We start from the raw sequence: 25,801 nt of genomic DNA on the forward strand, positions 1-25,801 counted from the left end.
GTCTAGACTGTTTGGGAGGAAGTTCTTCCTGCCTGTCTGTCAAAAGTGAAATTTTAGGTCACGGGATGTTGTTATTGATATTTAAGCAGCAAGGTTTTTTTGGGGTTTTTTTTGATATGAAAGTATAGGTTTCTTACCTTTTCTAGAAAATGTATAATTTGAAATATGAGAAGACAAATTGGACATGATTCTGAGAGAAATAAAAGAGTGAAAAGGATTAAGAAAAAATGAATTCCTTCTTTCCAACAATGTTGATTTCTGATTTCATTTTCATAGCAATTTCATGTTGTGTGCCCTCCCTTCAACCTTTACACTCCTTTGCATGTACTGAAAGGAGTTACGCTGTGACATACATCCAATGTCCAAAGACGTTAAAGACACACGTCTACGTGACTATAACCCAAGCAAGCCGGAGATGGTAGCCTTCCATGTGGAGTTCCAGACTTTGGGAGGCAGAGAAAGAGAATTATGAGTTGGAGGCTGACCTATGGAACAAGCTCCAGGCCAGTTCCTAAGACCTGTCTTAAAAACGCCCAAAGAAAGGGAGAACAAACGTAAAAGTAATCGCTGTAGCACAGGCAGTTCAGAAGGGCTTCCCTCTCCCTGGATCTACAGGCTGTTTAATGGACTCTGCGGGGAGAGGAGGAGATTTCCTTCAGTGGTGGAGCCATTGGTAAGTTGTCTATGCACTTGTTAGTCACCTTAATTAAACTTGGGATGTTCTGTGTTGTGTGAGGAGGTTGAAGAAAGAGGTTGGGCACTCCAAGATGAATTTTTCGGCCTGTGTAGCAGCAGGCAGGTCCAGCCTCTGATGGACTGTGTAGAAAGGGTTCTTTAAAAGGGGGTCTTTATTACCCTTTTCTGTTTATTAATCTTGTTTCTGTTTATTAAGTATTTCTTTTAGTGTGAGATTAGATCTTTCTATAACTGCTTGCCCTGTCGGAATGTGTGGTATTCATGTAATATCCTTTATGTTGTAATATGTAAAAACTATTTCATTTTGACAGAGACATATGCTGGGGCATTTTCAGTCTTTATTTGTACAGGAGTTGTTATGATGGCCATAACTTCTAATAAATGTATAATTACATAATCAGACTTTACAGAACTTAAAGCAGTTTCCCATTGAAATCCTGAATATGTACCCATAGTGTGTCATGCATATTTCGGCTTCCCAAATTCTACAAAATGAAACACATCCATTTTCAAATTCCATTTTTTTTTCCTTTCTTTCTTTCTTTTCTTTTCTTTCTTTCTTTCTTTCTTTTTTTTTTTTTTTTTTTTTTTTTTTTTTTTTTTTTTTTTTTTTTTTTTTTTGGCCTACTACTCTACGAGGATGTACAGTGGACAGTGGGAGACTGTATGTGAGGATCGTTCTGCAGGCCGCCCAGCAGGCGGCGCTAGTCACGGAAGTACATGCAGTGCCAGGACAGGAATAGAACTCCGGTCTATTTTTTTTTTTTTCCTGAGACATGGTTTCTCTGTAGCTTTGGAACCTGTCCTGGAACTAGCTCTTGTAGTCCAGGCTAGCCTCAAACTCACAAAGAAACTCCTGCCTCTGCCTTCTGAGTGCTGGGATTTAAGGCATGCACCACCACCGTCCATCGGTGATCTTGGATCCTATGCAAAACACTACCTTGTAGCGACATTTCATTTATATTTTAATAAATAAAGCTTGCCTGAAGATCGGAGAGTAAAACAGCCCCAATGGTCAGCCTTACAGACCAGGCAGTGGTAACACGCACCTTTAATCCCAGTAGCCACACTAGTTTACCATAGAAACCGAGTGGTGCATGCCTTTAGTTTCAGACTGAGGTCAAGGTAAGAGCCAGTGGCTGGCTGTTTTGCTTTTCTGACCTTCGGGTTAAACCCCAATTTCTATCCCTGAGTTTTTATTAATCTTGCTTCAGTACCTGACCTTACCTGTTGATCCATCTCTATAGCTCCAAGTCCTTGATTTTTTTTTATTGTTTTCTTATTTGTTGTTTAGATATAATGGTCTTCTTATGAAGCCCAAGCTGGCCTTGAACTCAGGATTCCCTTGCCTCAACTCAGGGGTGTTGTATGTGGGAAACGGTGTATATGGGGGTATTGGTGTGAGGTGGTCGGGGGAGGGTATATATGTGTGAGATGGTGTGTGTAGGGGTGGGGGATGATGTGGGGGGGGATGGTATGGGGATGGTGTGTGGATGGGTGGAGGATAGTGTTTGTGGGGAGATGATGTGTGTGGGGACAGTATGGCAGGATAGTATGAGATAGATGGTGTGGGGGGAAGACTGTAAGGGACATAGTGTGGTGGGGGATGGTGTGGGGGAGATGGTGGGGGTAGGTGGGAAGGGATGATATGGAAGAAGGTGTGGGAGAGTGATATGGAACATTCTTTATACACTGTAAATATGTATTGCTCTCATTGTTAATAAAAAGCTGACTGACCAAAGGTTAGGCAGGATTTTTGGAGCAGAGAGAATGCTGGGAAGAAGGGCAGAGTCAGGGGAGTTTTTTTATTAATATTTTTAATGCAATCTTTTCTCATTTTACATAACTATCCCTGTTCCCGCTCCCTACTCTTCTTCCTGCCCACCCTTCCCCTTATCCCCCATTCACTCCTCAGAAAGGGTAAGGCTTCCCATGGGAGTCAACAAAGCCTGACACATCATTGTGAGGCAAGACCAAGGCCCTCCCCACTTTATCTAGACTGAGCAAGGTATCCCTCCAAAGAGAACTTGCTCCTATATCCCAGTTCAAGCACTAGGGATAAATCCTAGTCCCACTACCACTGGCCCCACAGACTGGACAAGACTCACAACTGTTCCCCACATTCAGTGGGCCTAGTTTGGTTCTATGCAGGTTCCCCCACTGTCAGTCCAGAGTCAGTGAGCTCTCACTAGCTCAGGTCAGCTGTCTCTGTGAGTATCCCCATCATGGGCTTGACCACATTGCTCATGTTATTACTCCTCCCTCTCTTGGGCTGGTCTCCTGTAGCTTGGCCCAGTGCTTAACTGTGGATCTCTATTTGCTTCTCTCAGTTGCTGGATAAAGGATCTATTATGACAATTAAGGTATTCATCAGTCTGATTACAGGGGAAGGCCAGTTTAAGTGTCCTCTCCACGGTTACTTAGAGTCTTAGCTAGGGTCATCCTTGTGGATTCCTGGGAATTTGCCACGTGCCATGTTTGTAGCTAACCCTTTAATGGCTTCCTCAAGCAAGATCTCTTTCCTTTCTCTCTCTCACTGTCATTCTCCCTTCTTGGGCATCCCATTCCCTCATATTCTCCTCTTTCACCTTCTCCCCTCCCTTACTCCTCCCATCCTACCCTCTCTTCTGTCCCCCTCTCAAATTTCTCAAGATGTTTTGTCTGTTTCCTCTTCCCAGGGGAGCAATGTGTGTCTGTCTTAGGGTTCTTCTTGTTACCTAGCTTCCCTGGGATCGTGGACTATAGGCTGGTTATCCTTTGCTTTACATCCACTTATGAGTGAGTACATATCATGTTTGCCTATTTGGGTCTGGGTTACCTCACTCAAAATGGTTTTTTCTAGTTCCATTCATGGAAGTAACATATTTCAAGATGTCATTGTTTTTTTTACAACTGAGTAGGACTCCATTGTGTAAATTGCCACATTTTCTTTATCCATTCTTCAGTTGAGAGGCACCTGGGTTGTTTCCAAGTTCTGGCTTTTATGGATAATGCTGCTATGAACATAGTTGAACAAACATCCTTGTAGTTTGATTGAGCATCCTTTGGATATATGCCCAAGAGTGGTATTGCTGGATCCTGACATCAGTTAATTTCCAAATTTCTGAGGAACCACCACATTTGTATCCAAAGTGCCTATACAAGTTTGCACTCCCACCAGCAATGGAGAAGTGTTCCCCTTACTCCACATTCTCTCCAGCATAAGCTATCATTGGTGTTCTTTATCTTAGTCATTCTGACAGGTGTAAGATGGTATCTCAGAGATGTTTTGATTTGCATTTCCCTGATGGCTATGGGTGTTGAGCAATACCTTATGTGTCTTTCACAGCCATTTGAGATTCTTATTGAGAATTTTTTGTTTCAATATGTACCCCATTTTTTGATAAGATTATTTGATAACCTAATGTCTAGTTTCTTGAGTTCTTTATATATTTTGGAGATCAGCCTTCTGTCTGATGTGCAGTTAGTGAAGATCTTTTCCCATTCTGTAGGCTTCCTATATCTTAGTGACTGTGTCCTTTGCCTTCAGAAGCTTCTCAGTTTCAGGAGGCCCCATTTATTAATTGTTGCTCTCAGTGTCTATGCCACGGGGTTATATTTAGGAAGTGGCTTCCTGTGCCTATACGTTCAAGGCTCCTTCCCAATTTCTCTTCAATGAAGTTCAGTGTTGGAGGATTTATGTTGAGGTCTTTGATCCATTTGCAGTTAAGTTTTATGCATGGTGATAGATATAGATCTATTTGCATTCTTCTACATGTTGATATTCAGTTATGCCAACACCAATTGGTGAAGATACTTTTTTCTTTTTTCCATTGTATAATTTTAGTTTCTTTGTCAAAATTCAGTTGTTCATAGGTGTGTGACTTAATATCAGGGTCTTTGATTCAGTTCCATTGGTTCATCTGTCTGTTTTAATGCCAATACCACACTGCTTTAATTACTGTAGCTCTATAATAGATTTTTGTTTTTCAAGACAGGGTTTCTCAGTAGCTTTGAATCCTGTCCTGGAACTAGGTCTTGTAGACCAGGCTGGTCTTGAACTCACAGAGATCTACCTGCCTCTGCCTCCCAAGTGCTGATATTAAAGGTATACACCACCATCGCTCAGCCTATAGTAGATCTTGATGTCAGGGATGGTGATGCTTCAAGAAGTTCATTTATTATATAGAGCATTGTTTTGACTTTTCTGGGTTTCTTTGTTTTGCACATGAAGTTGAGCATTGTTTTTTCAAGGCCTGTGAAGAATTGTGCTGGAGTTTTGATGGGGATTACATTGAATATTTAGATTGCATTGGGTAAATTGCCATTTTTATTATGTTGATCCTACCTATCCAAGAGCATGGGGGATCTTTCCATTTTCTGGTGTCTTCCATAGTTTATTTCTTCAAAACTTAAAGTTATTGTCATACAAGCTTTTCACTTCTTTGGTTAGTGTTACCCCAAGATATTTTATGTTATTTGTGGCTATTGTAAATAGTGATGTTGCTCTGATTTCTTTCTCCTCTCTGTTGACAGTCCCGCCCAGTCCCACATCTGTTCAGTCCCAAAGAAACACACAGAGGCCTACATTAATGATAAACTGGTTGGCCTATTGGCTCAGGATTCTTATAATTAATTCTTATATCTTACATTAATCCATAATTCTTATCTGTGTTAGCCATGTGGCTTGGTCCCTTTTATCAGTGAGGCATCCTCATCTTGCTTCCTCTGTGTCTGGGTGACAACTGCAGACTGAGCCTTTCCTCTTCCCAGAATTCTCCTATTCTGGTCACCCCACCTATACTTCCTGCCTGGCTACTGGCCAAACACAGTTTTATTAAACCAATACATGTGACAAATCTTTACAGGGTACAAGATGATATTTCCACAGTACAGCTCATTTATCATTTGTCTATAGGAGGGCAACTGATTTTTTGAGTTGATCCATGCCATATTACTGAAACTGTTTATCAGCTGTAGGAGTTCCCTCATCAAATTTTTGGGGTCACTTATGCATACTATTATATCATCTACAAATAGCAAAAGTTTGATATCTTACTTTCCAATTTGAATCCCTTTGATTGTCAGGCGGTGGTGATGCATGCCTTTACTCCCAGCACTTGGGAGGCAGAGGCAGGCAGATCTCTGTGAGTTCGGGGCCAGCCTGGTCTACAAGAGCTAGTTCCGGGACAGGCTCCAAGCCACAAGGAAACCCTGTCTCAAAAAACCAAAAAAAAAAAAAAAAAGAATTCTTTGATCTCCTTTGGTTGTCTTATTATTTTAGCTAAAATTTCAAGTACTATGTTGAAGAGGTATGGAGGGAGTGGAACATTGTCTTATTCTTGATTTTAGTGGAATCACTTTGGGTTTCTCTCAATTTAATCTAATGTTGGCTGCCAGCTTGCTATATATTGCTTTTATTATGTTTAGATACATTCCTTGTAACCCTGATCTCTCCAAGATCTTTATCATGAAGGGTTGGTGGATTCTGTTGAATGCTTTTACAGCATCTAATGAGATGATCATGTGGCTTTTTTCCCTTTCAGTTTATTTATGTTGAATCATACATGCATCTCTGGATGAAACTAACTTGATCATGATTGATGATTTTTTTTGATGTGTTCTTGGATTCAGTTTGTCAGTATTTTATTGAGTATTTTTGCAACAATGTTCATGAGGCAGAGTATTCTGTAATACTCTTTCTTAATTGCATCTTTGTGTGGTTCAGATACCAGAGTGACTGTTGCCACATGAAGAGTTTGGCAATGTCCCTTCTGTTTCACTGCATAGAATAATTTGAGGAATACTGGTATTAGCTCTTCTTTGAAATTCTGGTAGAATTTCTCTGAACTTATTTTTTTTTTTTGGTTGTGAGACTTTTGGTAACTACTTCTATTTCCTTAGGGATTATAGGCCTATTTAAATTGTTTATCTGTTCTTAGTGTATTCCAGAAAATTGTCTATTTCCTTTAAGCTTTCCAATTTTGTGGGGTACAAGCTTTTTTAAGTATGGCCTAATGATTCTCTGTATTTCCTTAGTGTTGTTATGCCCCGTTTCATTTCTGATTTTGTTAATTTGCATATTCCCTCTCTGCCTTTTGGTTAGTTAGGATAAGGGATTGCCTATCTTGTTTATTTTCTCAAGGAACCAACTCTTTGTCTCATTGTTTCTTTGTATTGTTTTCTTTATTTCTATTTTATTGATTTCAGCCCTCAATTTGATTATTTCCTGGTATCTACTCCTCCTGGGTGAGTTTGCTTCTTTTTGTTCTGGAGTTCTCAGATGTGTTGTTATGTTGCTTGTGTGAGATTTCTCCATGTTCTTTATGTAGGCACTCAGTGCTATGAACTATCCTCAACACTGCTTTCAAAATGTCCCATAAGTTGGAGTATATTCATTTTCATTGAATTCTAGGAAGTCTTTAATTTCTTTTTTATTTCTCCCTTGGCCCTGGGGTGATTCAGTTGAGCACTGTTCAATTTCCTTGAGTTTGTAGGCTTTCTACAATTAGTGTTGTTGAATTCTATCTTTAAGCCACAGTGATCAGATAAGATACAGGGGCTTATGCCATTTTTTTTATTTGTTGAGGTTTGCTTTGTGATCAAGTCTGTGATCAGTTTTAGATAAAGTTCCATGAGGACTAGAGAAGATGTATTATTTTGTGTTGGATGGAATGTTCTGTAGATGTCTGTTAAGTCCATTTGAATCAGGACATCTGTTAGTTCTCTTATTTTATTCTGTTAAGTTTCTGTCTGGCAGACCTGTCCATTTGGGAGAGTGAGGTGTTGAAGTCTCCTACTATTAGTGTGTGGGGTTTGATGTGCAATTTAAGCTTTAGTAATGTTTCTTTTACATATGTAGATGTTCTTGTATTTGGGGCATAGATGTTCAAAATTGAGACTTTGTCTTGATGCATTTTTCCTGTGATGAGTATGAAGTGTCCTCCTGCATTTCTTTTGATTGACTTTAGTTTAAAGTCTGTTTTGTTAGATATTAGGATAGCTGCATCCTCTTGTTTCTTAGATTCATTTGATTGGAAAATCTTTTCCCAACCCTTTACTCTGAGATACCATTTGTCTTTTAGTTTGAGGTCCATTTCTTGTATGCAACAGAGGGATAGGTCTTGTTTTTGTATCTATTCTGTTAACCTGTGTTTATTTTATAGGTGAATTGAGTCCATTGATATTAAGAGATGTTAATGGCCAGTGATTGTTTATTCCTGTCATTTTTCGATGGTAGTGTTCATGTGTTTCCCTTCTTTGAGGTTTACTAGTGTGAGGTGTGAGGTTACTTGTTGCCTGTGCTTTTTGGGTGTAACTAACTTCATTGGGTTGGAATTTTCCTTCTAGTACTTTTTGTAATGCTGGATTTGTAGATAGGTAAAGATTAAATTTGGTTTTGTCATGGAATATCCTGTTTTCTCCATCTATGGTGGTTGAAAGCTTTGCTGGATGTAATAGTCTGTGCTTACATCCCTGATCTCTTAGTTTCTGCAGCATATTTGACCAGAACAAAAAAGTTTCTCAAAGTTTCCATTGAGTAATTGGGTGTAATTCTGATGAATCTGCCTTTATATGTTACTTTGCCTTTTTCCTTTGCAGCTCTTAATAGTCTTTCTTTGTTTTGTATGTTTAGTTTTTTGATTATTATATGTCTAGGGGACTTTCTTTCTTGGTCCAGTCTATTTGGTGTTCTGTAAACTTCTTGTACCTTCATAGGCATATCCTTCTTTAGGTTGGGAAAGTTTTCTTCTATGATTTTGTTGAATATACTTTCTGTCCCTTTGAGCTGGAGTTCTTCTCCTTTTATCCCTATTATTCATAGGTTTGGTCTTTTCATGGTGTGCCAGATTTTCTCGATGTTTTGTCTTAAGCATTTGTTGGATTTAATGTTTTATTTGGCTGATACATCTATTTCCTCTATAGTATCTTCAACACCAGAGATTCTCTCTTCTACCTCTTGATCTCTTGTATTCTGTTGGTTGTGCTTGCATCTGTAGTTCCCATTCACTTACCCAGATTTTTCATTTCCAGAAGTCCTTCTGTTTGTGTTTTCTTTATTGCCTCTATTTCAGTTTTCAAGTCTTTAACTGTTTGAAATCTTTGCCTCACCTCTTTGATTGTTCTTTCTTGGGTTTCTTTAAGAGATTTAGTGATTTCTTCCAATTTTTGTTTGTCTCTTCATTCATTTCTTTAAGGGAATTTTTCATTTCCTCTTTAAGGATCTCTATCATCTATATAAAATTATATGGAAGGTCATTTTCTTCTGCTTCTTCTGGGTTATGATGTTCAGGTCTTCTTGTAGTAGGACCACTAGGTTTTGGTGGTGTCATATTCATCTTTATATTGTTGGATATGTTCTGAAACAGCCTTCTGCCCATCCTTTCCTCCAGTGGGTGCAGGTGAAGACTATGCTTCAGGAGATCCTTCTTTCTCCAATTGGTAAAGGTAGGGCCTGTGGCTTAGGTGGTTTCTCTTCGTCCGGTTGCAGGCAGGTCTGTGGCTCAAGTGGATACCAATAGGCTCTGGGGCTCATCTCCAGGGACAGTCAGGGACAATGCTTCAGTGGCCACAGATGTGGTGGAGGATGGTAGTGGGTGTGTGGAGGTTGCTCAGGGTCTCTGGGGCTTGGCGAATGGGGGTGGGGCAATGGAATGTTCCTCCCAGGGCAAAGGCCTAGAGAGCAAAGCCCTCCAAATGAGAACCCAGATGCTTACCTCTCCAGGGGCAGTCTGTGCCAAGTGATTCCAGATCCATAGTCCTCTTTCTTTTCCCACAGGTGTTCTATCTCATGATGTCTTGGCCTGAGCCCATGAACCATTGGATCCCACCACCCTATCGTGCCTCTAAGCATGGCTCTGAGCCCAACAACTGGGACTCTCTTCCTGAAGAACTCACCAACCTGACCAGCCTTCTGTATTGGCCTCCAACTGGTGGCTACAAGGATGACTTTTTGGTTTCTACCAGCCCCAGAACCTCAACTTACCACTTGAAGGATCCTGCTCAGGCCACCTATGCTCTGGGAAGTAATCTAGAGGCCATTCTTGTGGCTAGGGACCACCAGGGTAGGCCCAAGACTCATGGTGGAGATCTGTTTCGGGCAAAGCTGTTGGGGCAGGAATTGAAAGCAGGAGTCCCAGGGGAGGTGAAGGATCTGGAGAATGGCACATACCTCTTGTCCTTCCCCCTGCTCTGGGCTGGATCGGCCCAGGTGCAAGTGAGGCTGATCCACTCCAGTGAGGCAGTCGGGGTCCTACAGAGGGTCTGGAAAGGAAAACGGGCCACCGTTGACTTTAGGGGGTATTTTTGAGGCAGGAATGGCACTCAAGAGACTGTGATCTGCAACGTGGACTCCCAGTCGACTGGAGCCAAAGGGCCCACCTGTCAGTACAGGGATGTGGTCTCTGGGGAGCTCTGGTTCTGTGCTCAACCATCTACTCTGCCCTGCGATGTTTTAGTCGGTCACTCCAGTGGAAGTTACCTGAAGGTGTCCACACGGTATGATGAGGAACTGATGGCTTGGTAAGACATCTAGATACTGAATGTGTCCGAGGCCGACATTCTCTCCCTCTCCCTCTCTCCCTCTGTGTCTTCTCTTTCTTTCTTTCTTTCTTTCTTTCTTTCTTTCTTTCTTTCTTTCTTTCTTTCTTTTTTTCTTCCTTTCTTTTTTGCTTTCTTTCTTTCTTTCTTTCTTCCTTTCTCCCTTCCTTCCTTCCTTCCTTTCTATTTTTTCCCTTCCTTCTTTTCTTTTGTTTACATTTATGTGTTTGTGTGTGTACATACATGAGTGGACAGTTCATGCCATAGGGTGCATGTGGAAGTCAGAAGGCAACTTGAGGAAGTCAGTTCTTCCACCATGTGGGGCCATTTATCAAACTCAGTTATCATGCTTGACAACAAGAACCTTTCCCTGCTGAGGCATCAGCAGCAGTGTTTTTAGAGATTCCTGCAGCACAGGTTGAATTTAAATTCCTATGTTTGATAGAGGATGGCCTTGTGAGGGAGACAGAAAACTTAAGAGCTCAAGGTCATCCATGGCTGGATAGTGAATACAAGTCCAGCCTGAGATGCATGGGCATTACACCCTCTGTGGAAAAAAAAAGAGGTGGGGAGGGGGCTGGGCTAAAATTAATTGGGTAATTGAGTATTTGTGTAACATTAACAAAAAAAGTTATTCTTATTTCTAGACTCTAATGCCATTAAAATTGTAGCTTTATTTCCTGTGGTGATCCGTTTACTATAAAAGAGAACTACATAACCCCTTTGTTATCTTGACTAGTAGTGACCTGATGTTGTTCTCTTGCATGTGTGTTCCTCCTAACTATTACAGTCGCCCCATCAGTGCTCCCTTTAGTGTTGTGCCCTGGGATTAGGCAGAGGAGAGATAATCAGTCATTCATGGTATGTTCTTTGCAAATCAAATTTTCACCTGGCCAACCTCCGTCAAAGTTCATGCTCAGTGTTTCTTCAGGAGTGTGACTGACCAGCCACTCCCTTCAGGCATATCTCCAATCCTGGTGACACCAGCAGCCATTGGGAACATGAGTGATGTGGGTGAGTGAGGCTGGAATATGGGGGTGGGAATGGGGATGGTCATCAGCTGAGATGGATTGTGGGCTTTTGTTTTGATTTGGGGTGTATGTGTGCGCACACTTTCTGTATAGAAGTGTATGAGGTCAGGCTTTCATCAGACCGTTTGCCCCAACTGCTCTCTATTTTGTTTTATTTGACTTAAAGTGGTACTGAGTTTCATTTCTTTGTTTTATGTACTCTTGTGTGAATCTGTAGTACCAGGGTTTGAACTCAGGTCATGAGGCCTGAAAGCAGGTGCCTTTACATGCTGAACCATCTCACTGTAGGTTTGTGTTGTTGTTTTTGTTTCCTTTCTTTTCTGGGTTTTTAAGTATTTTGTTAATCAGTAGTAATCAGAGCATAAATGTGGCATTCTGCCAGTCCATGGGTATGCAGAACTCCAGTAGGTGGAGGAGCTAATTCTGCTCTTTCAAGCCACATCCAGAAAGCAAGGGAGTCAGACAGGACCCAAGTACACATATTATTGCTCATAGAGGTTCCAAATGCCATGTTTGCATAGGGACTACCTAGAGGCCTGTACTGACCAGGCACCCATGATATTCAGAGGGACACAGTCTCTTTCTTGGTACTCCCTCATAACAGGAAAAAACTGAAGGCATTAGTTTCTCCCTCAAAGAAGAAAGGAACCCCTGAATCAATCATATGCCCAAGCCAAAGGTGAAACTGCAGGGGAAACAAGGAAGATCTCCCTTGTTGTAGGCTCCTCCCAACAGCACATAGAGCTCCAATCAGGATGGTCCTTAAGAGTCCACGTGAAACCGGCGATGGTGGTGCACACCTTTAATCCCACCACTCTGGAGGCAGAGGCAGGGGGATCTCTGTGAGTTCGAGGCCAGCCTGATCTACAGGGTGAGTTCCAGTGCTGGCTTATTAGTTACTGAGAAACCCTGTCTCGAAAAAAAAATCCACATGTACACAAACACACACTCACACACACACACACACACACACAATCAGAATGAAATCTGTGTAAAAATTCTGCTCAACCATTAGAGAACATTGGTCACAGGGTGAAACATATCAGTTGTTTATGTTCTTGGCTGGAGTACATCAGATACAGTGTCCCTAGAGGAGGCAGGGGTGTGTCTAGAGCCTCAGGCACAAAGACACAGTGGCCAGCCACGCAGCCTTGGGATGCCTGTGTCCAGTCTCGTGAAGTGTCTGAGGCAGAGATCCACCCCACTCGCAGCCCCCTCTAAGCCCAAAATGGATGGTCACTGAGGGAGATACTTGAGTTGTTCCCAAGCGTGGGCCACCATTGTTCCAGGGAAGGTACTGGTTGTCAGCCATCAGCGCCAGGCTGGAGGAATGGTTCCAGGTGTATGTAGGAGGACCCAGATAACTGATCAATGTTCTAGGATAGCAAAAGAAGGGTCACATAAATAAGGGCTCTTTTTATTTTTTCAAACAAAGTCTCTCACAGAGCCTGGAGTTTGCTGTTTCAGCTAGACTGACTGGACAGTAGGCACCTAGGATCTGCTGTCTCCACCTTCCCAGGTGCTTGGCTTCCAGGCACACCACACCCAGTGTTTACATGTGTTCTAGGAGTTCAACTTTTGCCTTCACCCTTGTTCATGCCTGTACATCACCCACTGAGCCAGCTCCGCAGCCCTTATGTAATGGATTAGAAAAATTCTGCTCCAGGCCATGAGACCATGCCACAGGTCTCAGAAGGCATCTGGTCCCGGGAAGGGAACCACATGGCAGGCGAGAGATAGTTGGATAGGCACACCATGCAAAGTGAGGTTGGATATTTATTTAGTGTGTTATGGAGGGGAAAGAGAGAAGGAAAGAAGAGAAGAGGAGAGAGAGAGAGAGAGAGAGAGAGAGAGAGAGAGAGAGAGAGGAGAGAAAGAAACTGCCTCTTCGAGAGGGAGATGAAAAGGAAGGAATTCAGGCTGCAAGCAGGAAGGAAGATCTGACTGCCTCAACAGACAGTCAGGGGAGACGTGGCTTGTCTCTTAAAGACACAGGACAGACCATTACACCTCAGATGGGTACGTTAGGACTTCAACCTCTTTCCTGCAAGGGAAGTGTAGTATAGTGTTCAGTACTAGGGCTATAACAGCATACTTTTCTGGCTTCAAATGTTATCTCTGTTTGTCAGTGAACTTTAAAAAAAAATCTTGATGACTGGAGATAAACTTAATGTGACAGTATTTGCCTAGTTTGGATAGGGCACAGAATGTCATCCCTACTGTTTTGGCCCATCATCCTTGGTCTTGATCACCATAAGTTACTTAACATTTTAGGATCTCAGTGTCACCATCTATAAATGGATACAGACAGTTGTAAAATATTTAACTATGTAAAGCCATGTTACATATGTTTATGCTGTGGAATATTCTTTAATTGTGTAAAGGTGTGTTACATTTGTTTCTTCTGCCTTTGTTAATGATATAAAGATGTGTTGCATTTGTTTATGCTGTATTTGTCTAATTATGAAAGTGTTGGAGACCAGCCTTAACAAAAATACCTCTTGCCAGGGTAGAGGTGTGGGCATTTAGAAAATATTGTAAAGAATATGAAGACGCCAATGAAAAAAATAAAACAGAGAAACATAGAATAATATCAGAATGAGTTCTGGTGAGTACTGGAATTCACCCGCATTTAATTTCCAATGGCTTAAAATACCCCTGACCCCAAAGATAAGAATAAGAAAAAAAACTGCATTAACATCATACAAGGAAATGAACAGACCAGTTGAAGGTCGCAGGCTACATCCATAGTTAAACATTTTGTTGCTAGAACAAAACAAGCCATCCTCACACCCTAGATCAAAACATTCTGTAGGCAAACCACTGCCTGGGTGGAATCCAAAGTTATCTCCTTAAGGGAACTGGAACTTAGTTGGATCCACACACTTTTGTTTGAGGTAGAAAGATATTTACTTCTCTATTCTTGAAATACAAGATCTGCCTATTAGCTACACCTATTGACAATAACCTTGAAAAAGCAGAACTCTCTGCTCTAAATCTAGAGAACCTTTGAGGTAGAAACACAATAACCTTGAAGGCCTAGAGGTAAGTTCCAATAACCAAGTCACAATAACCTATGGAAATAGGCTCCCATTTCTGTGCCCCCACAGAAAAGATGTGTGGATGTTTCACCTTGCCTGCCTAAGGTGCCTTATTGGTCTATAAATAAAAGCTAACCAGCCAATACCTAGGCAGAGAAAAGATGGAGGGCAGAGAGAATAAGTCAGAGGCGAACTCTAGGCCCCAGAGAACAAGGAAAGAGACTTGAACAAGGGAGAGAGGGATATGCCCCGACCAAAAATCAGGCAGCCACCAGCCAGTCATAGAGATAACAGGAAAGTAAGATATACACAAAGAAAGAGAGAGAGAGAGAGAGAGAGAGAGAGAGAGAGAGAGAGAGAGAGAGAAAGAGAGAATGATGGAGGTAAAAAAAACCCTCTGGGTGGGGGTGCACTCAGAAGGCAGAAGCAAGCAGATCTCTGTGAGTTCAAGGCCAGCCTGGTCTACAGAGCAAGCTCTAGGACAGGTTATAAAACTACAACTACAGAAAAAAAACTGATTTAAAAAAAAGAAATAAAAGGCAAAAATAAATAAAGGTTAAAAAGCCTTGAGGTAAAACGTATGAAGAGAAACATGTTAAGTTTAAGCACTAATGGGAGAAGCATAAGGTAAGGCCTAGCATTCCTAACTAATAGGTAGTTTCTGTGTCATGATTTGGGAGTTGATTGATGGCCAAAAGAAAAAGCCTGCGACATGCTACAAAGAGTGCTACATCTCGACTGTGAACGAGCACACCTGTAGTCCCAGCACTGTAGGGGTGAAGGCAGGAGGATTAGGAAGACAAGACCATTCTCAGCTTCATGGGAAGTTTATGGCTACCATGAGCTACAGAAGATTGTTTCAAACACTCGTGTGTGTGCGTGCACACACCACACACACACACACACACACACACACACACACACACACACACTTCACAGGTTCTGTAAGAGGCATTGATATGCTACATATATAGTATATAGAAGTATGCCTGACTGGAGCATAGAAATGGCTCACTGTGCAAAGGGGCTTGTAGGCAAGGCTGATGACCTGAGTTCAAACCTTGGGATATACAGGTAAGGTAAATAACTGACTCCCAAATGCTGCCCTTTAAGTACCACATGTGTGATTTGGCATGCACACATCCACACACAAATAAACAAGTGTAAATAAAGATTCATTTACAAAAATATTAAGAATATTGACATTTTATAAGATGTCCATATTTTTCTAATTTACTCTGCTCTGTTTTTCTCTCTCCTATAGCCTTGCCCTCTCGACCCCCATGCCGCCCTGGCCACCTGTCTCCAAAACCCTCTGGCTTCTACTACCAAGACAGATGGCACTCAACGTTCTGTTCTAGCCGCACTTTCCCCACTGTGGACAGCATCCTGAACTGCCTGGCTGGCCACATTGTCTACATGATGGGAGATTCCACCCTTCGGCAGTGGTGGGAATATCTGCGAGACACAGTGCCCTGTGAGTGACCATGGGGGCAGAGGAGGGAAAGTCAGGCAACACTTACATTGAAGGAGACTCCCATGACTCAATGGAGGCATTTTTCAATTATAAATTCTCTTTCCAGATAACTGTAGGTTGTACTAAGTTGATGAAAAGCAGATTAGGACACCTGAGAATCCATCCCACTGTCCAGCACTAGGATTCCAAGCATACATGACCACACCTAGCTTTTTAATATAGGCTCTCGGGGCTCCAACTCAGGTCCTCATGTTTGCACTGCAAGTATATTACCAAATGTGTCCACAACTTAAGTAACTTAGAATTAGCCACCGTAGTGAGCTACAGACCAGCCATGGACACACAGTGAACATAATGGTTTAAGTAAAATGCTGCAGGTTCCCAAGTGGCGGAAGTAGGCAGTGGAACATGAGACCATGGTAGGTCACGAAGGTAGCCGGGTCCCAAGCAGGAAGCCGCATGGCAGGTGAGAGGCAGAGCCATAGTCATGCCACGCAGAGTAAAGTTGGATATTTATTTAGTGGGTTATGGAAGGGAAGAAGAGAAGGGGAAGAGCAGAGAGTGAGAGGCAAAGAGAGAGAGATAAACAGAGAGGGGGAAGGAGAGAAGAGAGAGACAGAAGCTGCCTCTTCAAGATTGGGACAGAAAGGAAGAGACTAAGACTGGAAGCTGAAGATCAGCTTGCCTTGGTGGACGGTGGATGGGGGAGGGAATGGGCATGGTTGTCTCTTAAAGAGACAGGACAGAACAATACAATGAGACCCTTCTAAAAAATAAAAAAAAAAGTAAAGAGAGATGAGAGAAAAAAACCTGGGTTAAAGTAGTATACTCAGGTAGAAACAGAAGGATAAGGAGTTCAGGGTCTTCCTTGGCTATCTAGTGAGGTTGAGGCCAGCCTGAGCTACATAAGCCCTTAACTCAAAACAAAAACAAGCAATGAGAACAAAAACATCTGGAGGTCATTATCAAGATATTAGTTGACTGGGATGCGGGGGAAATTCAGGAAGTCGAGAGCAACTTGAGTAGAGATAGTAGGTTTCTTTTATCCACGCTGCATTTAAGACAACAGAGAAACATTAGATAATGTTCCTCTTGAAGTATGGAATGAGGTGCAGGAGTCTGGTAACTCTTCAACAAAAACCCAAGAGAAGGAAGTGTCTGAATTCCTTGCAGGTAAAGATGGTAAAGAAAAATGGGCGGAGGCCAGTAAAACATCTCAGCAGGTTAAGGCATTTGCTATGCAAGCCTGGTGATCTGAATTCAAACCCTAGAACCTTCATGGTGCAAGGAGAGCTGACTCTCAAAAGTTGACTCCATGTGCATGTGCACTCCATGATACACTCGTGTGCACACTCACTCACATATGTCATAAACACATATCTTCACACAACAGCACAAAGGAAGGGGGGAGAAGAGAGGAGGGGAGGTAGAAAAGGGCAGGGAAAGGAAAGTATGGGAGGGAAGGAGAGGTGGAAAAACATGTGGCAACATGGGACATGGCAGGGCCTGACTGTAATCTCAGCAGGTGGGGACAGGTCCATCAAGAGTCCAAGGTCACCCTCAATCAGCCTGGACTGTGAGACAGGCCCCTGTCCTACAACAAGTGAACAAAGAAGAGAGAAAAAAGAAGAAAAGTGTGTAACATAGCCAACATTTTATAGAATTAAGGACTGGAACATGGCTCAGGGATGAGTGCTTGCAGAGGACTTGTGTTTCTACATATGTGTAATATGTATATTGAACATATGTTTTTGAGAAAATGTACATGTAATATATTATATATTATACACATTGGATGTGTATTATACACGTTGGATGGCGATACAGATGGAGACCCATATTGGAACACCGAACTGAGCACTCCACAGTCCAAATGAGGAACAGAATGATGAAGAAAATAAAAAAAGTAATCAGGACTGCGAGGGATGCGAGCACCCACTGATACAAGGGGACTGATATAATGGGAGTTCACCAAGGCCTGTTAGACTGGGACTGAACGAGGACATGATCCAGCCAGATTCTCTGAATGTGGCTGGCCCGGAGCCTTTTTGAAAAGCCGTTGACAATGACACTGGGACTTGCTTCCTCTGCATGTACTGGATTTTGGCGCTCCAGTCTGTTTGGACTCTCACCTTCCCTGGACCTGGAGGGAGGGGGGAGGAACTCGGGCTTCCCACAGGGCAGGAAACCCTGACTGCTCTGGGGGATGGAGAGGGAGGGGGAGAGTGAGTGGGGGGAGTGGGAGGGTGGTGGGAGGAGGGGCTGAAATGGAAACTTTTATAATTTAATAATAAAAAAATAAAAAAAAGAAAATAATAATAATAATAATAATAAATGTGAAATCACACTTTTAAAACAATACTAAATAAATAATTATATATAGCACAGAGATGAACCAATGCATTCATTAAGAAATGAAAAATAGCTGAGTGGTTGTGGCACACGCCTTTCATCCCAGCACTCAGGAGGCAGAGGCAGGCGAATTTCTTTGAGTTCCAGGCCAGCCTGGTCTACAAGAGCTAGTTCAAGGAAAGGCTCCACAGCTACAGAGAAACTCTGTCTAAAAAAAAAACAGAGAAAAAAGAAAAAGAAATGGACAAATGAGACAGGTGTGGTGGTTTAAATTCCAACACAAAGGAGGCAGAAAAAGGTAGACCTCAGTGAGTTCAAGGTCAACCTGGTCTATATAGTAAGTTTCAGGAAAATCAGGGGTGCATAGAGATACTCTGTCTCAAAACATACAGAAAGAAGAAGAAGTGGAAAAAGAAAGGGAGAAGCAGGAGGAGGAATCAAAGATGTGTGACAGAGAGAAAAGTAAGACCCAGTATATTATTCAGGGTTCTCTTGAGTAAAGTAGCAAAACTTATATATTCTGTCAATTATGTTTTAAATAAATGCTGATTGGCCAGTAGCCAGGCAGCAAATATAAGCAGGGCAACCAGACAAGAAGTAGAAGCAGGTCAATGAGAACAGGAGAATTCTGGGAAGGAGGAAACCCATTCCAGCCCAGTCCTGTTCAGACACTGAAGAAGCAGGATGTGACCTGCCCCGCTGAAAAATGTACTGAGCCATGTGGCTAACATAGATAAGAATAATGGCTTAATATAAGTTATAAAAGCTAATACAAAGCCTGAGTTAATGGGCCAATCAGTTTTCATCTAATATAGAAATCTGTGTGATTTTTCTTTGGGACATAATGACTGCGGGAACCAGGCAAGACAGAAACCCCAACAAGCATGCCCTCATGTTACAGTGTGTGTGTACATGTATGTATAAGTGTGTGTATATATGTGTGTGTGTGTTATTTATATGCATACACACACACACACACACACACAGGGGATTTATTAGAAAGACTTACAAGCTGTGATTTACAGTGTAATGAATAACAATGGCTGCTAATGAATGGAAGGTACAAGAATCCAGTAGCTGTTCAGTCCGCTAGGCTGGATGTCTCAGATGGTCTTCAGTAAACACTAGACTTGCAAGGAAGTAGGCTCTACTGCCAGTGAAGGGATAAATGGACTTGCCAATGAGGCAGGAGCAAGCAAGCAAAGAGCAAAGGCTTCCTTCTTCTGTGTCCTTATATAGACTTCCAGCAGAAGGCATGGACCTGAATAGATGTGGGTCTTATCACCTCAAAAGATCTGGATTAGGGCTGGAGAGATGGCTCAGTGGTTAAGAGCATTGCCTGCTCTTCCAAAGGTCCTAAATTCAACTACCAGCAACCACATGGTGGCTCACAACAATCTGTATTGAGGTCTGGTACCCTCTTCTGGCCTGCAGACATACACACAGACAGACTATTGTATACATAATAAATAAATAAATAAATAAATAAATAGATCTTTTTTAAAAAGATCTGGATTAAAGGTATGTCTTCCCACTGAGAAGATCTGAATTAAAAGTGCATCTTCCCACTTAAGTAATCAAAAGTCCACCATAGGTGTGCCCCTTCACTTTGGGGTTTCAATTAATTCCAGAGATAGTGAAGTTGACAAGCAAAAATAGCCATCACACTCCCCAAACTCCTTTTTAGTGATGGTTTTTATCACAGGAATAGAAGCCATAAGTAAAATAGGGTGGAAATGGATTGTTTCATGGTGGGGGATTGTGGGCCTGCACAACCAGCTTGGCCTTAAACTCTTGATTCTGCTCCTCCTTCTCCCTCTCTTGCAGGTTTGAATTACAGGTCATTTGATATCTTCTAAAATGCAAGTTTTACAAAATCTCATAATAAGCATTTAACTGGCTGCTTATAATATTTTTCAGTTCTTTAGGGTTTTTTTGGGGGGGGGGCATGAGACAGGGTTTCTCTGTGGCTTGGAGCCTGCCCTGAACTAGCTCTAGTAGACCAGGCTAGCCTCAACTCACAGGGACCCACCTGCCTCTGCCTCCACAGTGCTGGGATTAAAGGAGTGAGCCACCACTGCCTGGCTCAGTTTCTTAGTTTTATAATAGGGTCTGTTCTTTTTAAACACTCCCAGAAAGAAATATCCTGGTGTCTCATTGTTTTTCCATCAACCCATACATTTTTATTCCCCCTGTATAGGCTCCAGTATAGGGCAGTGGATAAACTTGTGGCGTCTTATATCCATAACTGAGCAAGGCATTTCTCAGAATCTACCCAACTGATACCACAATCCTTGGGGCACAAGGAAGACCCTTCTGCGACTCTCTTTTCAGGCCAAGACCCCCTGCCTTCTACCCAACTGTAGAGGGTCTATAAAAACTGGCAAGTACTTGTACCCTCCCCCCACTGTTAATCACACTGAGAGAGAATAAGACCACTACCAATTTTTTAAGTCAATTTTGAAGCAAGCTTTATTAAATATTGGCCAGAAGGATGGACACTAGCCAGGTTCGTACCTGGGATCCCCACAGAATGGCCTCAAAATACTTTAGTCGGGTGCTTAGAAAGGCAAAACCCACAGGGCTATGTACTTCACACCTTCCCCAAATTGAGGGTGATCACACATTCTGTCTTGCTCATCCAATCAGAGGTGAGCACACATCCTGACATACTTCCTGCCTATGGACCCCTCTTAAGCCTAGAGCAGATATTATACTAGAGTCCCCTTAAAGAAAGGTTGTAAAATCGAGGTCTCCTTTTACTCTCTGAGTAGGTGTTGCGGGACGCTCTGTAGGATCTCCGCAGATACCAGAGTCCTTAGAGTAACTCTGAAGGTGAGGCAAATAAGAAGTCCAGTTCACCAGGACTCAGTTGCCTGTGTGGCTTTAAACTTCAACAGCCTGACACCAAGCAGTTAATTTGAAGCATCTTGAAGTGCTGTACTATTTGGGGGAAAGTTTCCTGTGTGCACAAAGATGCAGAATCATATCAAAACTTTTTTCAAAGTTCGTTTCATGTTTTTCATGAGGATGGACACTTTGGATAGGGTACGTGTGTTATGTTAAGGGTTTAGGGGAGGATCTGGTGTGGTCTCAGTCATACAGATAGCACAAGGATCACCTCGGATATTTGCCACCTCCATTCCCAACCTTCTGAGCAGGGAAACAGGTTACACATCTGTTGTAGGGAGGCTGCTTGTTCGTTTCCCAGCTGCCCAGACTCCCAAAATAACCACACAGAAATTGTACTAATTAAATCACTGCTTGGTCTATTACTTGAGCATATTGCTAGCTAGCTCTTATGTCTAGAATTAACCCATCTCCATTAATTTATATTTTACCATGAGGCTCATGGCCTACTGGCAAGGTTTCACCATGTCTGTCTCTGGCAGCTCCATGGCTTCTCCCCTGACTCTGCCTTTCTTCTTGCAGCATTTAGTTTAGTTTTCCCCACCTAGCTCTACTCTACCCTATCAGGCAAAGTCAGTTTCTTTATTAACCAATGGTATTCACAGCATACAGAGGGGAGTCCCACATCCCCTCCCCTTTTCTGTTTAAATAAAAAAGGAAGGCTTTAAATTTACCATAGTAAAATTACATATGACAAGACAGATATTAAGCAAGAATTATAGTTAAATATTTATATCTACTTTATCTTTTATCATAACTAAGGAAAACTATAACTAAATTCTTCAACTCCATCAAAGACTCCAGAAGTATATAAAATTACCTAAGTAAACAGTGAGTGCATTGTAAGCAACTTCTGAAACTCTAGAAATGACAGAGACATCTTGCTGCCTGGACAGTCATCCAAAATTATTCAGTAGCATCGGGGCATCCATCTTCAGCCTACAAGCCCATAGTATCCAGCAACTTTTCCATGAAACAAGAAATTTCAAAGACAGTTCTGCCTATATTGGCAGTTTGTCAGTCACTTTCTTCTGTATCCTGCAGAATGTCTAGCAGACTCTTTCATGACGCAGGAACCCCGAAGGATCGTCTCACCTTTAGGCAAATTTAGCAGATATTTCTCTGTGTGTCCTGCATAGACAGTTCACACAGCATAATATCAAGCAGTACAGGCAAGAGCAGTTTCTTGCCCAAATGGCTAGCAAACTTCACAAGGAGCCTTTTCGATGCTCATCTTCCTCTTGAAGTAATTGGTGCTGCTGGGAGCAGATGTGTCTCATCATGAAAAGTCCTAACTTCTTAAAACATTTTAAATGCCACATTCTGAAGTTCTCTGAGAGATTTGAAGAATACCTAACTGAAATACATCTTTATATATCTAGAAAATCTAACTAACATGACTACAAATTTACTATTATAGATGACTTTCTATTAACCTATATTTCTGAATTATATATTACATTTTTAAATGAACTGCACAAACACAACCTTAATGAAGAACAGAAATACACATATAATAAAATTGGCCTTAAATTTTTATCAATAAACCAAGATTCATACCAATGCAAATCTCTATAGTATACCCCCTTTAAATGTAGAGAAGCATTTATAAACAATATTTGGAAATTTGGGTGTAGTCATCTCCAAACTGCTTCCGGCTTTTTGTTGTGCAAAGTAATTTTTGGGGGGTATTCACAGCAACCTTTCAGAGAGTCTTGGTCCACGAAACCACATTAGTCTGGATAGATTTCACAGGTTTTCATCCTTTGGAGAAACAAAAGAAGAAACTCTTTTCTAAAGCAACATAGCCTTAAACTCAAAATCTGAAGATATCTTTAAAGTATATATGTTGGTTACTTAGCTTCCTTAAAGGTTACATATATTCTTTAAAGTATATATGTTTGGTTACAGTCAAAAAATTCAAAGAAAACACAATAATTTACATAATCCAGACACTCTGTGTATATTCCATCTTTACATAGCTTATTTGTTTTTATTCTATTACTTTTAAATATATTCTTATCTTTTCTCCTTTAATCTGTGACTGTACTCTGTCTCTTTAAAGACTTTGCTTCATTTTTTAAAAGTGATTTCTTTCTTTTTCTAACTCTCTATACTCTTTTTCTTCTCTCTCCCAAACCCATGTACATTTTTTAACCACACTGTGACTAGTTTACAGTCCTTTTATGTCTGAATCTGTTCTAGTATGTATCTAAAATTCTTTTCTGCCCAGGAGTGCTTTTTAAAATGCTAAGCAGCAACTAAGGCTGTTTTGTCGTTTGGCTCTGCCCAGTCCAACATGGTGAGGCCAAGGTCTGTCTAGCATGAGTCATATTCACAGCCCCATTTTCAGGCACACACTGGGTCTATGTTGCCATTAAGCAAGTTATAGCACTCTGCTCACAAACCCCATTTAAATGCTTGGTCTCCTGAAAGAGCCAGTGTTTGTGCCAGTGGCAGGGCCCAGGAAGCCACTGTTTCAAAACAGCATCGTTTTTTTCTGCTGAATCAGGAAAACCTCTATTAAAGGAGCTGCGGCATGCCACTAGCACAATGCTGGCTACCAAGAAGCCAGGCTTATCTCTTTTCTTTTGTGTCTAAGATTACTTTTTAAGCTTTTTCAGGTTTTATGTGAATTTAGTTGGCCATGTTGGTGCATTAATCTGTAATTAAGAGGCTGCTTGTTCAATTCCCAACTGCCCAGACTCCCAAAATAACCACAAGAAACTGTATTAAATCACTGCTTGAACTATTAGCTCTAACTTCTTATTGGATAACTTTTCATTTTAATTTAACCCATTTCCATTATTTTATGTTTTACCACAAGGCTCGTGGCCTACTGGCAAGGTTCAGGCATCTGTCTCTGGTGGCAGGTCCATAGCTTCTCCCTCACTCTACCTCCTTTCTCCCAGCAAAAGGTATGTTACTTTGGAGAAAAGGGTTTGCTTTTGTTTCCACAGGAAATGAGAGGCTGTGGATTCATTTTGAGCTAAGAAAAATCAGGTTTCATCAAGGAAGATCACCTGAGAAATCTCCAGTAGGAACAGATGGCCCAGATGTTTAAGTTCTACATCCAGAACAGATTCAAGACTGCTGCCTGAGATGATCAGGACTCACAGGATACTCCAGTCAGGACTTGATGATAATTCTAAATTTTCTTTAGGTCTCCATAAGATTATCAGCACCCCCAACCAGCCGGAAGTAGCCTGGAATACTACCCACATTCCCAACAAATGGACTATGAATATTTCCTTTGTTTAAAAAAAAGAGAGAGAAGCCGGGCGGTGGTGGCACATGCCTTTAATCCCAGCACTTCGGAGGTAGAGGCAGGTGTATCTTTGTGAGTTGGAGGTCAGCCTGGACTACAAGAGCTAGTTTCAGAACAGGCTCCAAAGCCACAGAGAAACCCTGTCTCGAAAAACAAAAAGCAAAAAACAAAAAACAAAAAGAGAGGGAGAGAGAGAGAGAGAGAGAGAGAGAGAGAGAGAGAGAGAGAGAGAAGTGGTGCAGAAGATTTGTCTGTATTCTGTCAATCAATCATGTTTTAAATAAACGCTGATTGGCCAGGCAGGAACAGAGGCGTGGCCATGATAACAGGAGGATTCTGAGAAGCAGGAAGCTCCCTCCGCAGTTCTTCCCAGATCACCGAAGAAGGAAGATGTGAATTGCCCGGCTGAGAAAGGTACTGAGCCATGTGGCTAACATAGATAAGAATAATAGGTTAATATAAGCTACAAGAACTGGGCAGGACACAAACTCCAACAAGCTGGCCTTCATGTTACAGGCGAGTGAAGGAGTGAGCCATGTGTTGTCTGGGTTACCTAGGCTGCTTCAGTGAAGCCAAGGGCGACATGGGGTGACAAGCCAGCCAACTTGTCACTTCACTCTTTCCAGCAGATAAGGACATAAATGGGTAGATGGTGGTAAGGGCGGCTGAGGGAAGTCAGCTGATTAGAATGGGAGTCAGCAGGATGGAGGAGATAAACAAAACGTCTCAGGCGACCACGCTTCAGGTCTAAGCAGCTCGAAGTCGGCTGCCAACAAGCAGAGCTCTACAAGGCGCAAGGGAAGCCTCTCTTTGGGTTTCTGGGTGGATATGGGACAGGAGCTGAGGGGGGACAGTGGGCTGCAGACTCAAATTACGAACTGCTAGTATGTGTTTGGCTTAAGGCTTCACCCCAGCCCTGACACCCATACATCCAAGGAGTCTTGAATGCTTGAGTGGAAAGCTCCATCGCAAGGCCCCTCCCCTGGGAGTTGCCACAGTCCAGACTCCACCTTCAAAAAAGCCCACCAAGGGTGACCCCTCCCCAGAGAGGGTCAAGACCACTCCCACAGACTATTTAAACTGTCCTCCAGAGAAGGAGCACATGGTTTTCAAGTCTTACTCCCACTCTCCGTCCCTGGGGGTTCCGGAAGGCCATCCTGGAGCGCTGGCATCCATTATACCTGGGCTTTTTCTAATTTGGTTTCATTTGGATTATTGTGTCGGCGGAGAGGTTTGTTGGGATGTAAAAACTTTTCAGCATGTAATGAGAGTGTGCTGGGTCGTTCAGGCTGGCGCCTGGATCACTCTCCAGTGGCTTTCCTGAATGTAAGATCTTGCATTCTCCAGTAGCTCCATTCACTGCCCCTTCCCTGGGTAAGGCTGGATGCCTCAGGAGCAGCCATGCACCCTCCTGTCCCTGAGGCCAAGAGCTGACTGATGGCAGTAACCCCTGCAGCTTCCCCACCATTGCGGGTCCAGGAAGTGGCAATCAAATCCTGATACTGTA

The 25,801-nt window shown here is 42.2% G+C and overlaps 2 protein-coding genes across 2 annotated transcripts in view; both read left to right on the plus strand.

Moving 5' to 3' along the window:
* Positions 1-265: 265 nt before the first annotated feature.
* The window catches only part of LOC148123114 (NXPE family member 3-like), a 30,877-nt gene continuing 5,341 nt past the window's right edge, over positions 266-25,801 (plus strand). Inside the window, 4 exon segments of the mRNA XM_087903400.1 lie at positions 266-673; positions 9,455-10,197; positions 11,147-11,229; positions 15,552-15,764. Coding sequence (XP_087759526.1) covers positions 488-673; positions 9,455-10,197; positions 11,147-11,229; positions 15,552-15,764 — 1,225 coding nt within the window. The 5' untranslated portion in view covers positions 266-487.
* LOC148123115 (NXPE family member 3-like) overlaps positions 24,500-25,801 on the plus strand; it is a 39,263-nt gene continuing 37,961 nt past the window's right edge. Inside the window, exon 1 of the mRNA XM_087903390.1 lies at positions 24,500-24,708. The gene's annotated coding sequence lies outside the window, so the exon portion shown is untranslated. The remainder of the gene's footprint in view (positions 24,709-25,801) is intronic.

The sequence above is a fragment of the Myodes glareolus genome, chromosome 2 (genome assembly GCF_982192425.1).
Source record: "Myodes glareolus chromosome 2, mMyoGla1.1, whole genome shotgun sequence".
NCBI lineage: Eukaryota > Metazoa > Chordata > Mammalia > Rodentia > Cricetidae > Myodes > Myodes glareolus.